The sequence below is a fragment of the Labrus mixtus genome, chromosome 15, assembly GCF_963584025.1.
Source record: "Labrus mixtus chromosome 15, fLabMix1.1, whole genome shotgun sequence".
Lineage (NCBI taxonomy): Eukaryota > Metazoa > Chordata > Actinopteri > Labriformes > Labridae > Labrus > Labrus mixtus.
In genome coordinates, this window is record NC_083626.1 from 4,478,368 (window position 1) to 4,495,561 (window position 17,194).

Below are 17,194 nucleotides of genomic sequence, written 5' to 3' on the forward strand. Positions count from 1 at the left end.
CTCTTTCTACACTCTTTATTTCCCAAGTGAGTTCCAACAATTGTCCAATGAGAATCTAGTGAACCAGATGCAAAGAGTTCTGTGGACATGATTTTTAATGCACACTCTTCCAACTACTGTATGTTTGTATAAGTTCAACTAGAATATCACTGTATTTCAGGATAAAGAATGAAATAAAATAAAAAACATGTATCATAAATGATATATTAAAGATTTTTTACAGTGATTGATTACTTGAACTATGTTTGAATATTAAATTAAATGAAGTACATTATTAACTTAATTATGATAAGAACTGTAGAAACAATAATCCTACACAGTTAAACCCAAAAAGAGAAGGATTAAGTACAGACATTTTTATTAATTCCTGTTTTGTTCTTCTCAATTGTTATTCCTAATGTATTCATTTTATGGACAGATCTTTTTTTAAAGCCCAAATACCAACAAGGTGTCAAAAGAGAAAATGATTTAACCAGCAAGCAAAACCTTTGCTCCTCACTATATACCTAGAGATCAATTATATAAAACATGGTGAAATATACAAAAGTCTTTGTTTTATGGCAAATGTTGTGCCAGTGGGAAGCCATACTGGTTTGTCCCTTTTAATATTTTTAGGTCCTGTCCAGCTCTAGTAAATTCAGAAAGAGACGTAGACCCTCCTATGTGATATGATGAGCACTATGTTTATACTACCTGTGTTTTCAAACTGATCAACCCTTTCTTTTGCCGGGGTCAGAATTTTTTTAGGAATTTACTCCTGATTGTAACTCTTTCTGGTTGTTTTTATTTTATTTTTTATTTTTATGTTGGGGCTTTTAATGCCTTTATTGTAGAGACAGGACAGTGGATTGAGAAGGAATTCTGGGGGAGAGAGAGAGTGGGGAGTGATATGCAGGAAAGGAGCTACAGGTTAGAATTGAACCCGGGCCGTTTAGTTCGAGGGCCGGAACCTCTGTACATTGGTCGAGCGAACTAACTGCATGCATGTTTTTTTTGTAGGTGTGTGCTTGTATGCGTGCAATCATAGAAGATTTGGAGTCTCCACTCCATGGTGCTTGGCATCCACTGTGGTTAGAAAAAAATGTCTTCCTAAGTTCTGGCTTTTTTCAATGCCTTGCAGAAATAATGTCCGCTTTTTTTCTTTCTTTTTTTTTTTTTTTACTGATGTCTGTCGCCTTATTGTATGTAGTACAACGTCTTCCTTGTGTGTGTGCTTGTGTAACATATTATCTTTCCCTGAACTCTGTACGAGTGTGGTTTTCATCTCTCATCTGCCTTCATCACCTTGTTCATCTTTTAATATTGTGTTCAGTTTGTTTTGTTACTGTCACATCTTCATATGCATCAAAGTTGTATGTCACTTTGATGATATCTGTCTAGTTTGGTTTGCAGAGTTTGTATTTAGATTAGCACCTTTGCTATGAGTATCTGTTATTGTTGAAGTGTCATTATTTACAGTACTTTAGTTAGAAGATAAACTACTACATTTTCCTTTTTTTCAGGCCAATTGTTATGAAGCCATGTCAATAAATGTTAGTCCGTCCCTCAAAGCCAACAGTGAACAAAGCTTAAAGGAACAGTAAAAAAAAAGTTAAATGTTTGATGTCATAAGGTGGATTTTACTTTGGACTGGTTAACTGAGCTGTCTGAGCGTTATCACTGTGACTAAAGGGAGACACTGCTGAGGCTTATCCATGGTGCGCCTAAAGGGACAAAAAAGCATGTGATTTGGGCAGAAATGTTCGCCAATTGAACATACAGTATGGTTGTTGACTTCACAGCCACAACGGGGGTATGCAAATTTATTTTTCTTCATTAGAACTTGCTTTCTGGTCCCAAACATGAAGCATGATTGGCCGAGGCTGAATAGGAAAAGGAAACCTAATGCAAACGTTGTACACAATCTTAATAAAATTCAAAAGCACTGCTGTGAGCCAAAGTACTTAATCACTTTCTTAAAGAAGTGATTTTGCAACATAATAGCAAAAATTTACAGATTGAAACCAACATGTTAACAGCTGGTTTTAAACCCATTTATTTGCCCATTAAACATTGAGCGATTTGCACTGACAAAGAAGGCTTAGAAAAAGTATCTACTTTCAAATAGATAATGTGTACAATACCTGATGTAATTATACTTGACATGCTAATGCAATGTGTTAACTGAGTAAACGTCTCTCCTCCAGTGTGTGCAGAGGCGTTCAACCCCGACGATGATGATGAGGACACGGAGCCCAGAGTGGTCCATCCAAAAACAGATGAACAGCGCTGCAGACTGCAGGAGGCCTGCCGAGACATCCTACTCTTCAAAACACTAGATCAGGTAAATGGAAGTAAGAAAGAAATGTCTGCGGGTGACAAATGAAAGAAGAAAGTCGCAAACATTAAACTTCTCTTCAAGGTTTCAACAGCAAACGTGACTGGTGTCCTGAAACTGCATTCATTATGTTTCTCTGCTCATTTTACTTTTACTGCTATATTCACAGTTAACTGCTAAAATCACCGTAACACCTGGCTTCTGCTTTCCCTTAACCAATCATTACATTCACAGAAGGTGAATTATACTGTAGTTTTTGAATTTAACTTTATCTACATATTGTGGACTAAAACAAATGAAAAAAGACACTTTAAAGTAAAAGCACAGGAAACTTAAACTTCAACATTTTAAGAAAGATGTTATGTTTAATGAAAGTATTATTTATTGCAGAGTCTTTCCATTGGATTTGCTACAAAGTAAAAGGGTTTCCCTCCTGTTTTTTTTAACACTCTTCAGGACGTCTCAACCGTACTTACTGTAGAAGCTGTGGAACTGCTCTTGGGGCAGGTCAGATGATAGATTTAGACAAAGATATTTTAGGAATGAGAGAAATACTGTCCACTACTGGGAAACAGGACAAAGGAGAACTTGTTAAACAATCTTTGCATGTGCACCCTGCTCATGAACAGATACAATCTCCAGTCAGCCTAATCTGCTTGTGCTATTTGCCTGAAATCTAAAATCACAGAAGCCCATGTTGCAATGTTCTGATAAGGTCAATGATTTGTTGCTCTAGTTAAACGACGGAGAGGCCTCCCATATAAAGGTACAAGAAGATTGACTTACAAAAAGACATTTTGAAAGTGATGTTTGGTTATGTGGTTACTTTATCTATCCTTGTTTGTTTTAGCTGAGAGGATGTACTCAAAATTGATTTGATATTTTCAAAACCTATTTCTGATAACAATGTGAACCGTGTAGCACTTGACATGTACCCTGAGAAATCTATGACATTGTGAGGACTCCAGACACAACAACATTGTTCCTAATGGAATAATTAAATTGGAATCATTTAATTCATCTCGTCTACCATCAAAAGCAGCACTCACATGGGTACCTAGGACAGACATCTCTTTTTGTTGCTGCGGTATCGGAGCAGGTATCCATATTGTTGGTATATATAGAGTATCGTATCCGAGTTTTAAAAATCTAGTGTAGTCACACACCCGACTCACATTGCCTAGATGCCACCTAAAGCTGCTTGTTGAAAAACTTTCTTCTGTTTGTCCTTCTTTTTCCACCTCATCTGAGTCTGACATCCTTCCTTTGATCCCCCTTCCAGGAGCAGTTCTCACAAGTGCTGGACGCCATGTTTGAGTTACTAGTACAGCCCCTGGAGCACGTCATCGACCAGGGAGACGATGGAGACAATTTCTACGTTATTGAGAGGTAGGTGGCATACACTCACATTGGATCATAAAAGCTGGCACATTTGTTTACTTCAACAATGTATGTTTAAGGGGGCTTGGATTACAAAAAGGCTGGAGGTGATCATATTTTACACCACAGTCACTGCTACGAGCTGAAAAAGCTGAAGATTATCACTGTGTGCACATTTTGTGAGTTAAAACTCGATATGGATTTATGTCACTGAAATACGCAACAAAATTCAGTCATCTGTTTTTCTTAAGGGCTCAGTTGGTAGAGTCAGTCGTCAACTTGAGGTTGAGAGATGAGGTTGAGAGTTTGATCTCCAGCTCCTGCAGCCCAGGGATCGACATTATAACTGGCCCGCTGGCCCGGATGAATGATTGATAGAGTCCGGGCCAGCTGATTGCATGTTCAGCTGAAAATTCAGTTAAAATACTGCCTGAAAAAAAAATAGACTGTAATACGTTCTCAATTTCACAGCGCTTTCCAGTAATACTGGTGTTTTGGCAGTAATTATTTTAAAAACGTCACGCTAATAACTGCTACAGCATCAACGTATTATACGCGCTCGTGCGCGTACTTGTGTGTCATAGTTGAAAGGCAGCCGACGGCTTCACTGCTGTCCCTCCAGCGAGCGCGCTCACTACTCTCGAACTGTACACTCGCACACAGATCTTTTTTTTTTCTTTTGTTTTCTCTACTAAAACACACGTAAAACGGTTTTAAAACCACCAGATCCCGACAAAAGCCGAGCTTAAATCAGCATTCAAAGGGAAAAAATCACCGGAAGAGTTGAGTGACAGCAGGGCGTGACGAAAACAGAACAGTTTCAGCCACAGTGACAGACAGCTGGAGCTGGAACACGCTGCAGCTAAATTTCCCCTTAAAGTTAAAGACTAGATCATGGTAAAGATAAAAGTTATTCACAAAGCATCTTAGCCCTTAAGAGAGCTCCTAAAGTAAAGATCTAAGGATGAAGAGTTTCTCACAGAGAAGAAAGAAGGAGAGATTCCAGCTCTATCACAACCTCATATTAATATCAATCAGATTAAGTAGACTCTTACAGTTACCAGCATGGTGAATAAACATGAGCACATAAATATAAGAAAAATACAAAATATTTTTATAACTAGAGCTTAAATAAAAGTTGTAATTTACTCTAGCATCTGAATGGTTCAAGAGTAAATTGGTGACTGTTATTTTTCGAATCAAAAGTAACGTTCCTGGGCCAGCGGCTACAATGGTTGGGCCAGTGATCTTTGAAAACTAGTGGCCCAGAGGGCCACTGGCAAATTTAACATAATATCAACCCCTGCCGCAGCCACATGTGAGATGTGTCCTTAGGCACACCCAAGTTGCTCCTGCTGCTTCGCTGGCGGTATATGAATGGGATTAGTCACTTCTGATGGTCACTTTACAAAGCAGCCTCTACCATCAGTGTGTGAATGTGAAGGTGAGACCATGTGATAATAGTGCTTTGAGTAGTCAGAAGACTAGAAAAGCGCTTTGCAAGCTCAAGACCATTATCCATTACTTATTAATTTGTTTGAATGTTTCAAACTGCATTATATGGTAAATCTATACAGAGAGTAGAAGATTGTTAATGAGAATTTCTCATTCTTTGGACAATGAAACAATATTTGCTGATGTCTTGAAGTATACCATTATATGATTTAAATTTGATTATTATCACATGCTGGCGACTTAAATTGGATGTTATCAGTTGTCTATTTTACACATTCAGAACGGGACAGAAATGTTGACACAGACATATACTGGGAATCTTTGAGGACATATAAGATGGTTGTTGTATATTGAAATGCAAAAAATAGTGCAGACACAACCAATAAAAATGTGTACAAATTAACAATACTATGGCCATTTTGCTGGTTTTTACAGTTGTGCTTGTGTTTATTAATGTAGTGTTGTGTTTGTATACAGTGAATATGAAGGCTGTGTGTGATTTTCCTGCCATTTTGCTAATGCAAACTGTTGCTGTGTACACATGCCTCACAGGACAGGTTTAGTCGCCTGGGATGAAATTCAGTAAGATGTTGCAGGAACAGTGAAATAGATACTCTTTTTACTGAACATTTTGATTGTTGATTATTAAGTGATGGATACAACTTTGATACGCACCAATGACTGAAGAAGGATTAACATCTTTGTTCACCAGCTACAGTCATTTGTATACTGTAACTATTAACCTAAGTGATCATAGCTTAGAAAAGGACTTAATATGGTGTTGTTGTTTTTGAACCCTGCCACCAAAGTGAGAATAGGCTTACTTGAGGAGTATTTTCCTGGTGCTTGGTCATTGTTTATCCCACCCTGATTCATTGTTGGCATGGCACATATCAGTTCAGCACAGCAGTACAGTTCCACTTGTTTTGTGCTATCTCTCCATCTGCACACACACTACTTTCTAACACAGCATGCTCCCTGTACAAGAGACATGCGATGACCTTTAAGAGCAGCACGCCTGCCTGGTCATATAGTATCCCGGGGATTTTCCCTGGCCTCTTAAAGGCGTAGGAGGTAGCTAATGTCATCAGCAGGGTGGGGTGTGAGCGCGGACACACACAGAAATGGAGGGATAATCAGGATTGAGAAAGAAAAGCAGGAAAGAAAACAAGTTTGAGTAACACGTTTTTTATAACAATGTGTTTCATTATGTCACTGATGCATAAGACTACATCCCGATTGCATTACTGTAAGCATAATTATAGGAAACAGTTAGTCTACAACATGTATTGTAACTATTCTCAAGTAAGTTATAAAGTAGCATAACTAATCCCTCCAGCATCTAGCTACCCTGTGTCCCATTAGAACGTTATGATCACCCTTTACACACAACAGAAACTTATTATTTATCAACTGAATTCACACAGAAGCTCAGGGGCAAGCTGGAAAGATATCGGTGCATTCCATTTCCCTCCGATCTCGGAGCTGGTAATGACGTCACACTCGAGTTAACCGCGTTCCAGTTGCGAGTTGGCAACAAGTTGGACAAGCAACATGGCCACCTCCAGGAGTACCTCTGTTTTGTTAGCTAATACCAGGTGGTTACAACACACTACGTGATAGTTTGCAAGCTAAATAACATGACATGTCCACAGACAGAACATGCATGATACTTTTGGTGTGATTAATTGAATTACACAAAAAGAGGACTAAGTTGCTTATAAACAGTTACAGTTAAATGTTACTGTTGATCCATGCATCAGCCATGATGGATTTTACTCTGACTACTGAAGTTGCTCTGAGTTTCCTAGTCAGAATTCCGAACCTACGTTCCTGATAACGTATCAGACTGGCAACTCAGAATTTCTGACTTCTGAGATCAAATGGAATGCACCATATGATGGGGGTATGTTAACACATATCGTAGGAAAGGGGTCATTAGTTTTTGTTCTGATGAGCTATTTAAAACTTCTACCTGAAATCACACAAGTTAGAGTGTTACATTTAATATTGCAACAGAAAAGCAGGGAATTTGGAGAGTTATGCTGTAACTGGGATTAGTTCACATGAAGTGTCAAATAACAAATCAAGCAGCTTAGACCATAACACTGCTGACCACCTTTTAAATGCCAGTCCGAGGACAGCTCCTCTTCTTTCAGTTTGTTTTACCTGCTTCATGATTAATGGGCTATTACCTTTCTCGGTGCTGTCAGTTCTGTTAGATCAAGTCAGTAAAGACAGGGCTGGCAAGTTCTCAAGCATGGATAACTACAGGCCCATTGCTTTAGCCAGCACACATAAAGTCCTGAAAGGAATTCTGCTTGAGAGATTAAATGAGTTCATTAACTTTCATCACCGCTAAGATGTGTGTATATATGCACTAAAGGTAATTGTAAACAGGTATAAATGTCAAAACTCATCAGCATGAGTTTTATTGATGGATCCAAAGCTTTTGATGGAGTCAGTCATAGAAACCGGTTTGTTAAAATAACTCAAAGAGAGCAGTGCCCAAACACATTGTGATAGAGATGCACTGATTGTATGTTGATATGTTGAGCATGTACTGATTAAGATGATTGCCTTGAGCAGATATCGGTGGGTTGTTGTTGTTTTTTTCATTACTTTTTGGCCACTATGCCTTTCTGTCCTGTTTGACCACAAAAAAATCTAGGTGACTTGCTCTACCCAATAAAAACACCTCTTATCTGAGTCAGTAGGTTCTTCAATGTGCCAGCTCTTACATGTGAGTGACTGAAGGTTTGAGAGATGTTTTCTTTTTTGTTTGTTTGTTTATTTTTTTGGTACACGACAGAATGAATGGATGATCTTTTCTCCACACCCCTCAGAGTGCTCGGTGGTATAACATTTATATATTTTTATACCAAACATTATTTAAAACAGTGTTATTATTGGAATTATACGGTTAAGTATATTTACAATGAATCATTTCAGCAAACACTTATCAATCATTGGTTGAAACATTGGTAAATCTGACTGATTTCAAAAAGCCAAAGTTGTATGAAATGAAGAGCAGTTTGGAGCCGAAAGAGACGGATCTTTTCACTGAGATGAGCCAAATGATCACTAAAAGGAGTCCAAATTCCCATCCCTATCAGGTGTGCTACATGCCAGCATTACATTTATATGACATGACAGGTAAACACCTCATACTGACATTGGTTCATACTACATTATTTGCGTATGGGCCAATGTCTGTCAATAGGGCAAATATCGGCCGGTGTTAAACCGATGCATCCCCACATTGAGAGAATCTTGGCTTACTGTAATGCCCAATGCAGATGAAGTGGGTCCATAGTAGTGTTTCAGCTCAAGTTTGTGTTAGTACACAGGGAACATTATGTCACCAGTTCTTTTTAACGTGTAACTGATGATCTCTCCAAGCAGTTAAAAGCCTGTGATAGTGGGTGCATCATGATAGGTAAGAATTGAGTGAACCATCATCATTATGTAAATTACCTTAGTGTTTCCCCTACCATTCATTTGGGGTGATGGCCCACCACCCGAACGTAACAACCACCCCTAAAGAAAGACACAAAATAATTTATCCATGCAATTTATTTGAACTTGTTTTATTTCAGCAGAGCATGAACGTCTTTAATAACTTGTATCTTATTGTTTCCTCCTGAAGTTTACCACAAACTAACAAGTTTGAAATGAATGAATTAAAAAGTCATCCCTCGCTCTAACCTTCTTCTTCTTTCTCTTCTTACTCCTGTCCTCCTTCCCCTCTCCCTTCCGCTCGCACTCCATCTTCATCTTTTCTTTGTAATGTATCACATCTTCGGTGCTTGCAATTTTCTGATAACACTGAAACATCTTACATCTTGTGTTTACAAATCCCTTTTCATGTTTCATCTCCAATCATAAGAGGTTAAAAGTTAGCAAAGTCACTGTTGCCCACGGGTTGACTGAGCAGGGAGAGTTCTTATTATGCTCACATCCTTTCAGTGCTGGAAGGAATACACATTTGTCCTCGAGCTACAGTGGTACAGCTCAGATTATAACTGTCACTTTCGGGTCTTACAAGTTGATTTTAGAAGGTGTGTCTGAGTTGTCTGTTTTACAAAGCAAAGATGGTTATATGGAAATGATTTGCTTTATGTTTTATATGTTTCCTATTGGCTCATGGATATGTATAGTGTTGAAACTTATCAATGATCACAGCTTTAACCCTGCATTGTATTCTTTATATAAGAAAAAGCAGCAGAGCATTTTAACTAGTGCATAGATGGTCTCACTGATCATCATACCCATCCTCATGCTAATCCAAACTAATTTAATACTCCTCTAGCGACAAGGGTTTTATCCCCACTACTCAGCCACTGAGAGGACAGACTATCCTTCAAAATGACTAGTTAATCCTGCTGAGCAACAACGCTGCAAATTACCTAGTGCAGGTTTAATCCTCATGCAGAGAGAGTGGAGGGAGGAAGGGAAGGGAGGGGGAGACAGAGCAGCTCTGCCATTGTATTGCTGCCTATAAGAAACAACCATTACAACATCGTTTGATGCTGAAATTGAAGATATACAACTATGTTCACAGATGAGCTAAATTACTCTCACATGCATTTATGGTCACAGTTAATCAGCTGAAAATGTTTGAGAAGATATACTTGAATAGATTAATGCACACAGTTTTACACACTAGTGAACCAGCACAAACACAGTTAGTGATTTTCTCACTCAGTGGGCTAACACACAGGCCTGACCAGAGGCTACTGATAATCTGCAATTAGATGTGTATTTAAACCAGTCAGTGGATCAATAACAAAAACACCTTCCAGCTCTAAACTGTTGGCTCATTTAATAAATCAAAGTTATTGAAGGTTTCGTGTTTGATTTTTGACTCTGGTCCTCATTCCAGTTTTTCTTTTCTCCTCTCCAAACTCTCTTACCCTCTTCTCTCTCTCTCTCTCTCTCTCTCTCTCTCTCTCTCTCTCTCTCTCTCTCGCTCTTCTCTCTCTCTCAGGGGTATCTTTGACATAGCCGTATCAGGAACATGCGTGGGTCATTATGACAATAAGGGCAGCTTCGGGGAGCTAGCACTCATGTACAACACACCACGAGCCGCCACCATCATCGCCACCCAGGAAGGAGCGTTATGGGGGCTGGTAAGAACATGAAAACATACAGAGGCAAACTTAAGCAGCACAACCAGTGGCATTTGTAGATTTTAATTAGATGTGGGGTTTTTTTGTAATCATAATGACTATAGATAGATAGATAGATAGATAGATAGATACTTGATTAATCCTTTGCAGAAAATTACACTGTCATAGTCAAGACACTACATAAAAAAGACATCAAAAATACTAAGCTCATTGAAACACTGCGGAGCTATTTAATTGTTACCTGGAGGTTTTTTTTTTTATGATTTAACATTTCACTTTGACAGTTAGGTGTTTGTTTTCTTCACATTTCTGTTAGTTTCACCTTCTTTTAGGATGCCCTCTCAGTTCATTTCTAAGTCTGTGTGTGGCCTTTCTTACCACCTAAATTGAATTGGTAGCAAGTTCAGTTTTTTAGGACCTACATAATGCGTTGATGCTGATACTTGTTAAGAATGGAGTTCTGATATCTATGAATGGAGCCGCCGCTCTGCTGAGTTTCTGCTACTGCAGCTCCTCCTTGTGGTGAATTAGAAGAACAGCAGCAACATTGGTTCGCTGTCACATAGCATGCATTCAGGAGTTGTTTGTTTACGTGTGTGTTTTTTTTTTCCTAGGACCGGGCCACATTTCGTAGACTCATTGTGAAGAACAATGCCAAGAAGAGGAGGATGTACGAGTGTTTCATCGAGTCTGTGCCCTTACTCAAGTCACTGGAGGTGAGTTTATTGGCTGTAGGCAATATAGAAAATCCTCTCACTGTCTCCAGCAGCTTGTAGCTTTTTCCCTCCCACATCTTTCCTTTTATTGAAGGCTCTAACACATGTGAAGCTAGCCATCTAACAAGTTAAGAGGAAACAGCCAGCTTTTACGGGGGGGGGGGGGGGGGGTGTCTTTGTGATGGATACAAAATTAATCTTCTTATCCTAAAGTCTACAACAAATCCCTACAAATGTTTTATTCTGGGAAAATGTCACCCTACTTTCTTTGTACCACTAAGCAAAATATGTAAACAGCATGGGTGTGTGGTGAATGGTCTAAGAAGAGAGTAGCCGGAGAAGTTAAATATATTTTAAGAGAGAAGTGTCATGTAAATGATGCCATGCCTGGTCAGTGAAATAATTCTCCCACGGTTTCACATTCTCTTTCTCTGTCCAGGCAAACGAGAGGATGAAGATAGTGGATGTATTAGGAGCAAAGCAGTTCACAGATGGTGAGCGCATCATCACACAGGTAAGAAATTGGATGAGATACAGGGGGGAGCATTGAAATGTTTAGAAGTCGAATATACACTACTTAGAGCTACAATACCTTACATGTATTCAGAAGTGGTTTGTTTTCTTTTCCCCAGGGCGACGGGGCAGACTGCTTCTATATCGTAGAATCTGGGGAGGTCAAGATCATGATGAAGAGTAAAGTAAGACCTGCATGTTTTTTGTTTGTGATTTCCCCATTTTTATTTTTCTGTGCTGTAGGTAAACAGAATCTTCACCAGTCATTCCTCTGTACAGTAGGTGCAGTGATCAAGGAAATGGCATGCGCCCAAAATAATTCAGACGTATAAACAGAATGTTCTCTTTACATATCATGATCCACCTGGAAATGTGTGTACATGGATCAGCCCCCATAAGCCGCCCTCTGTGCGCCCATATTCAATCTTAAATCGTCAGTGCTAAGCACCTCATAAATGAAAATGCATACAAGCGAGCAGATCAAAGGTTTCCAGCATTGGATCACGGCGACAATCGGAAGTAAGACAAAGAAAATAAACTTTCTTACTCAGAAATGGAGGAGCTTGTGAATGAAGTGGAGGTTAAACGGCACATATCGTTTGTTTGCTACAGGAGGAAGGTAAAAAATGAACAAAAGAAGAGTCAGAGAATGACACCACGTTGCTGCTGCATTCATGCAGTCCCCCTGCAGCGCCAAAACATCCACCTTTCATCATTACACACAAGTGTATCTGCAGTGTTTATACTGCAGTGTTTATACTGCATGTTTACACTGATTTCTTCATTTATCGAGTTCTCACGTCAGTCAGCAGTCTCCCTCACTCTAGGAAATGATTACTCAGGAGTTTGACAGGGGGCAAACTGTCTGCACCATAGACTGTAAAAAAGTGTGACTGTGACTAATGATGAGTATATATGATGTGATGAAGATGTGCTGAGTAACAAGAAGGCCATATGTGTGAAACAGCCATTTACGTGTCTCTGTGTCCTCTTACAACACAGTGATCTTTATTAAATCTAAAAATCACACTTGATGATAAATGACATACATAAAAACTGTAAAGTGTTTTTGTTAGTCTACTTTGGGTTTCTATCAGTGGTTACTTTGGTTTACAGACCGATCCTCTGCACTCCAGGACAATGAAGGTGAGACAACGCTGATGAAATATGTGGCAGACTTTTTTTGTTTTGTAAAAGTTTATATCTTTTCATATTGAAAGTAACTTGTGGAAAACTGCTTACATACTTCATGCGCCGTATTAATGAAATTGACGGTTTTCAATGACATGGATCTGTCAGGAAAGAGAGACATTTTTATACATTCTGGCTTCAATTCACAACCTCACCATCTGTGTCACCAGTTTACCCTTCTTCCAAAATGTATGTACGTCTGGGTCAATGTTTGTTTACTGGTGTGCACATTTTACCTTCAGGTTCTTTTTAACAGATCACAAACTTCATGGGGAAATGTCATACGCCGGTTTTAAGGCCCTGTGAACACTGAAAAATGTTTTTTATCTGTACAATGATTCTGAAGCTGACTGTATCTGTCTACATGTTAGTTCCTGCAAAGTAAACACTATGACAATGACAACCCACACTCACCTACAAAGACCATCAGAGAAGACGAGTGTTCCCTGGTTTTGCCAGCTAGAATCACATGAGGGTCTGCTCAGATGTTCAGTGCTTCTCACTTGGGGGAGGAGGGAAAAAAGGCGCTCAGTGGTTTCTCACCTTTAATCCTCTCCTCTCTCCCCTGCAGACGAAGGCAGACCACGCAGACAATGCGGAGGTGGAGATAACGCGCTGTAGCAGGGGTCACTACTTCGGGGAGCTGGCCTTGGTCACTAACAAGCCCCGGGCCGCCTCAGCCTACGCAGTGGGCAATGTCAAGTGTTTGGGTAAGAAATAGTACACTTGTTGAATGTTTTTGTCTGCTCTCAAGAAAAACCCAGATGGAGTCAAATATGTTAATATTAAGAAGCTGTTTCCACCATTTCCACTAATGCCAAGGAACTTGATACTACTGTTACACCTAAAATAAAAGCCGATCCCTCATGAGGCCCCTTTTACTAGCCGAGTGGCTGCATGTTTTGATTAATAAGCAGTGATTTCAATTTAAATTCAGTAAATGTTGGTTTCTATGAGACACCTGTATAGAATAGATGAATTGTTTATCTGGTTGTCTGGCGAGTGAAGCACCTGATGGATCACATTAACTGATCGCCCTGGCTGCACAAAGAAAATAGTAGGACCTGTTGTCATATCTGCAGAATAAAAATCAGGAGTATTTTCAGTAAAAAAAAGTTGATCTTAAGAAGAATGAGATGGAACATAAAGTTGAACTTCAAATTCTTTCTAAGAAAGACAGTTAAAAAAGGAGCAGACTGCATATTTTCAGAAGGAAGATGGTTAAGGTTTATCTCTCCCTCTATTTCTCACACGCTGTCTTCCAAAACAAGATCCTATTCATGATTTGTAGTTAACTTTGTATGCATGAAAAAGGTCTGCAGGTTTCAGTCAAAGACTTCTGCAAAAGTTTTGTTCAGAAGTAATTGAATGCCTTTGTCATATATATACCTGTGTCAAATAAATGCAGGGGGATTTGAGAGATTGAAACAAAGTATATTTTTGTGCTTTTTACGCCTTTATTTTCGAGACAGGTGAGTGGATAGTCAGAAATTGGGGACAGAGAGAGATAGTGGGGAGTGACATGCGTGAAAGGAGCCAAGGGTTAGATTCAAACCCCGACCGACCAATTAGAGGACTTGTGTGTACCCTCCATACATGGAGGGTACACACAAACATATTTTATGACACAGGTGTTTATGTTACCCTCAATCTGTCCATCCTAAAGGAGTTTGCATGTTCTATATGAAACTATAATTGTTAATAACATTCAATAAATACCTGCTTCATTCATACAACTTAAGCTGAAATAATAAACTATTATTCAGCAGCATTCAAACCATTAGACTTTACAACACTGTCTATGTTGTGAATGTTCCACTAATTAGACTTTTCAAACAGTTTATCATGAGATAATATTCACCTTTTAGAGTTTGATTGATTCTGTAATGAATGTGTCGCCCTTCATCTCGTCTGTCATGACCTTGTATTTATTTTTTTGATTGGAGGCCATTCAGCAATGATGTCGTTTTTAAAGTGGGTGCACTCATTCAGGCCCAACAGTGGAGGAGCAGCTCTTCACATTTAAAAATGAACACAGGATTTTTTTTAACAGCTGATTGTGTCGCTCTCTCACCTCTCTTCTGTCTGTTGTGAAATCTGCTTCAGCCTTTTTTTCATGGCTCTAGTTTTACAGCTTTTATTTGTTTATTCACAGGCGTCATTTTTCATCGTCGATGTTGTCAGCCACAGTATTTTTTTGGTGCTCCCTCATTTTATCCCCTGTGTTACATATCACCTGTCAGTATTTACACTCACCTCTCTGTGTTGTCTCTCACTTCACTTTCTGTTAACAGTACTACAGTAAGTGTACAACAACCAGTCCTGAACAGCTGCTCGGCTTTGGAGCAGAAAGAAATGTCACTCCCTGTTCTTCAAAAACAAACGCTGTCTGTTGTACTCTCATCCTTTTCCCTGTCATGTTGTGACTGGAGAAGATGAGCAGCACTTAAAAAGCCCTCTTGGGCCCTGCACGGACATTTAAGATGGTCCCAGGACTGTCTTAGTTCCTGTATCCAAGCACGTATTAAAATCAATAGACTTTATGAGTCTTTACGGCTGTATAAAAAACTCTCCTCCTCGCACGTCCAAACCGTTTCTTCACTTCTATGTTGAAGACTGGAAACTGAGAGCATATCCTACAGGAATGGGACATGTTTGAAGACCAAATCTGAAAAAACATTTAAGTTTCCGTCATTTAAATTGTTTGTATTATCGTTAACGGTATATTACACTGTTTTTTACATCACCTTTGTGAATGAAGAGCCACAAGGCAATGTCCTTCTGCCTTTCAATTTGCAGCACAGGTCGCAAGAGAGACAAAAGTGAACTGCTATATTAATGGGGGAGCCGGCAGTATAAAACAGATTGTGTGTGTGATATGCTATAGCCGTTATTTACACATCACGCCTCTTTTGCTACCAAAACATCATCACGCTCTCTTAAACCAAACCATGCTGCAGCAATATGCCGCCATTGTTTGCTTTAGTAACAAAGCGCCCACTGGATTGTTCAGCAACTGAGATGACTCCACACAGATGCCCTTAAATTCCCTTTCTCTCTCTCTCTCTCTCTCTCTCTCTTTCTGCAGTAATAGACATACAGGCGTTTGAGCGCCTCCTGGGCTCCTGTAAGGAGATCATGAAGAGGAACATCGCCCACTATGAGGAGCAGCTGGTGGCCCTGTTCGGCTCCAGCATGGACCTGAGAGACTGAGCCTCCCACACCACCCTCCGTGCCTTCTATTACATACATACATACACACACACACATACACACACACACACACACACACATACACAAACATATGTCCTCCCTCACATCATGCAGTGGCTTTACGGACTCATTAAAAGCTTTACATAGGCCATGCCAATTGTTCTTGGCTCACTTTTAAGTACATAAATGCCCGCACACAGTATGACAACACACACACACACACACATATGTACACTGACACCTATGTAGGCACTGAGAGACGCTCACTTTACTTAGTCTGCTCACCCTCATGCACATACAACACACTCCTTGATAAGCTGTCTTTGTAGATGCACAGACACATAAACTAAACACATACACAGCAAGTTGAAGGCCACACATTGTGTTGCTTGAGCCAGCTTCAACCTCATAGTATGAATGTCTTTGCTGCAATTACCTGATACAGGCAAGGCACGCAAGGACGTATCATGCACACACACTCCACACACGTTTAAAAATACAGATCGTCACGCTTCATAGGTGCAGGCTTTGCATTCATGTGAGCACTTAAACAACCCGAGAGTTGTTCTAACAAGCCTCAGCAAAGGACACACCAACATGCAGACACAGACAGGCGTACAGATACAGACCCGCAAAAACACAAGGGTTACCACACTTGCAAAAACAGTCATATTGTGGTAAAATGGAGATGAAAAACTTTAATAATCTCTCAAAGGAAAAAATCAAAATGCAAAAAAAAAAGAAGTTTAAAGAAGACAGATAAGTTTTAGAAACGTTTTATGAAGATAAAAAAAACAGAAGCTTTGATAAAATATTATTTAAATAAAAAAAAAGTGTTTCCTCTTTGGGAGGCCGGGGTGCAGAACTTTGGGGCGCGCTCCATTCCTTCCTCTACTGTTGTTGATTGAGTTGAGTTAGTGCTGGTGATTATTGCAGTACCACAGAAGAAGCAGTGAAAACAATAACAACCCGACGTTTTCTGGGCAATTGTTATTCTATCATTGACGCCACACTTCATTGTATTGAATTAATTATTAATGTATTGTTATTATATATTCATTTATTATTTTTTGTTTTACTTTGACCAATTCTGATAAAATTCATCATCCATCTCTGACAAAATGTAAAAAAAAAACAAAGAAAAAAAATTCTAATGAAAACAGTAGTGCTTATTTCTCCTTGATTATCCTTGAATGAGTTGTCCTGGATAGAAAAAAAAAATGAAAAAAATAAAGCAAACATTTTGTTAAAAAATGTGCATCTGTTTGATTTCCCTG

The 17,194-nt window shown here is 39.2% G+C and overlaps 1 protein-coding gene across 3 annotated transcripts in view; it reads left to right on the top strand.

Annotated features, from left to right (window-relative positions):
- The window catches only part of prkar2aa (protein kinase, cAMP-dependent, regulatory, type II, alpha A), a 51,420-nt gene extending 34,245 nt beyond the window's left edge, over window positions 1-17,175 (top strand). For 2 of the 3 annotated variants that reach the window (XM_061056636.1, XM_061056637.1), the window contains exons 4-12: window positions 2,187-2,323; window positions 3,600-3,706; window positions 10,143-10,284; window positions 10,899-11,000; window positions 11,440-11,514; window positions 11,633-11,698; window positions 12,630-12,659; window positions 13,276-13,414; window positions 15,793-17,175. In XM_061056636.1, the coding sequence (XP_060912619.1) occupies window positions 2,187-2,323; window positions 3,600-3,706; window positions 10,143-10,284; window positions 10,899-11,000; window positions 11,440-11,514; window positions 11,633-11,698; window positions 12,630-12,659; window positions 13,276-13,414; window positions 15,793-15,917 (923 nt within the window). In that variant the 3' untranslated portion in view covers window positions 15,918-17,175. The remainder of the gene's footprint in view (window positions 1-2,186; window positions 2,324-3,599; window positions 3,707-10,142; window positions 10,285-10,898; window positions 11,001-11,439; window positions 11,515-11,632; window positions 11,699-12,629; window positions 12,660-13,275; window positions 13,415-15,792) is intronic. The other variant, XM_061056638.1, reaches the window with a different exon arrangement.
- The last annotated feature ends 19 nt before the right edge of the window (window positions 17,176-17,194 follow it).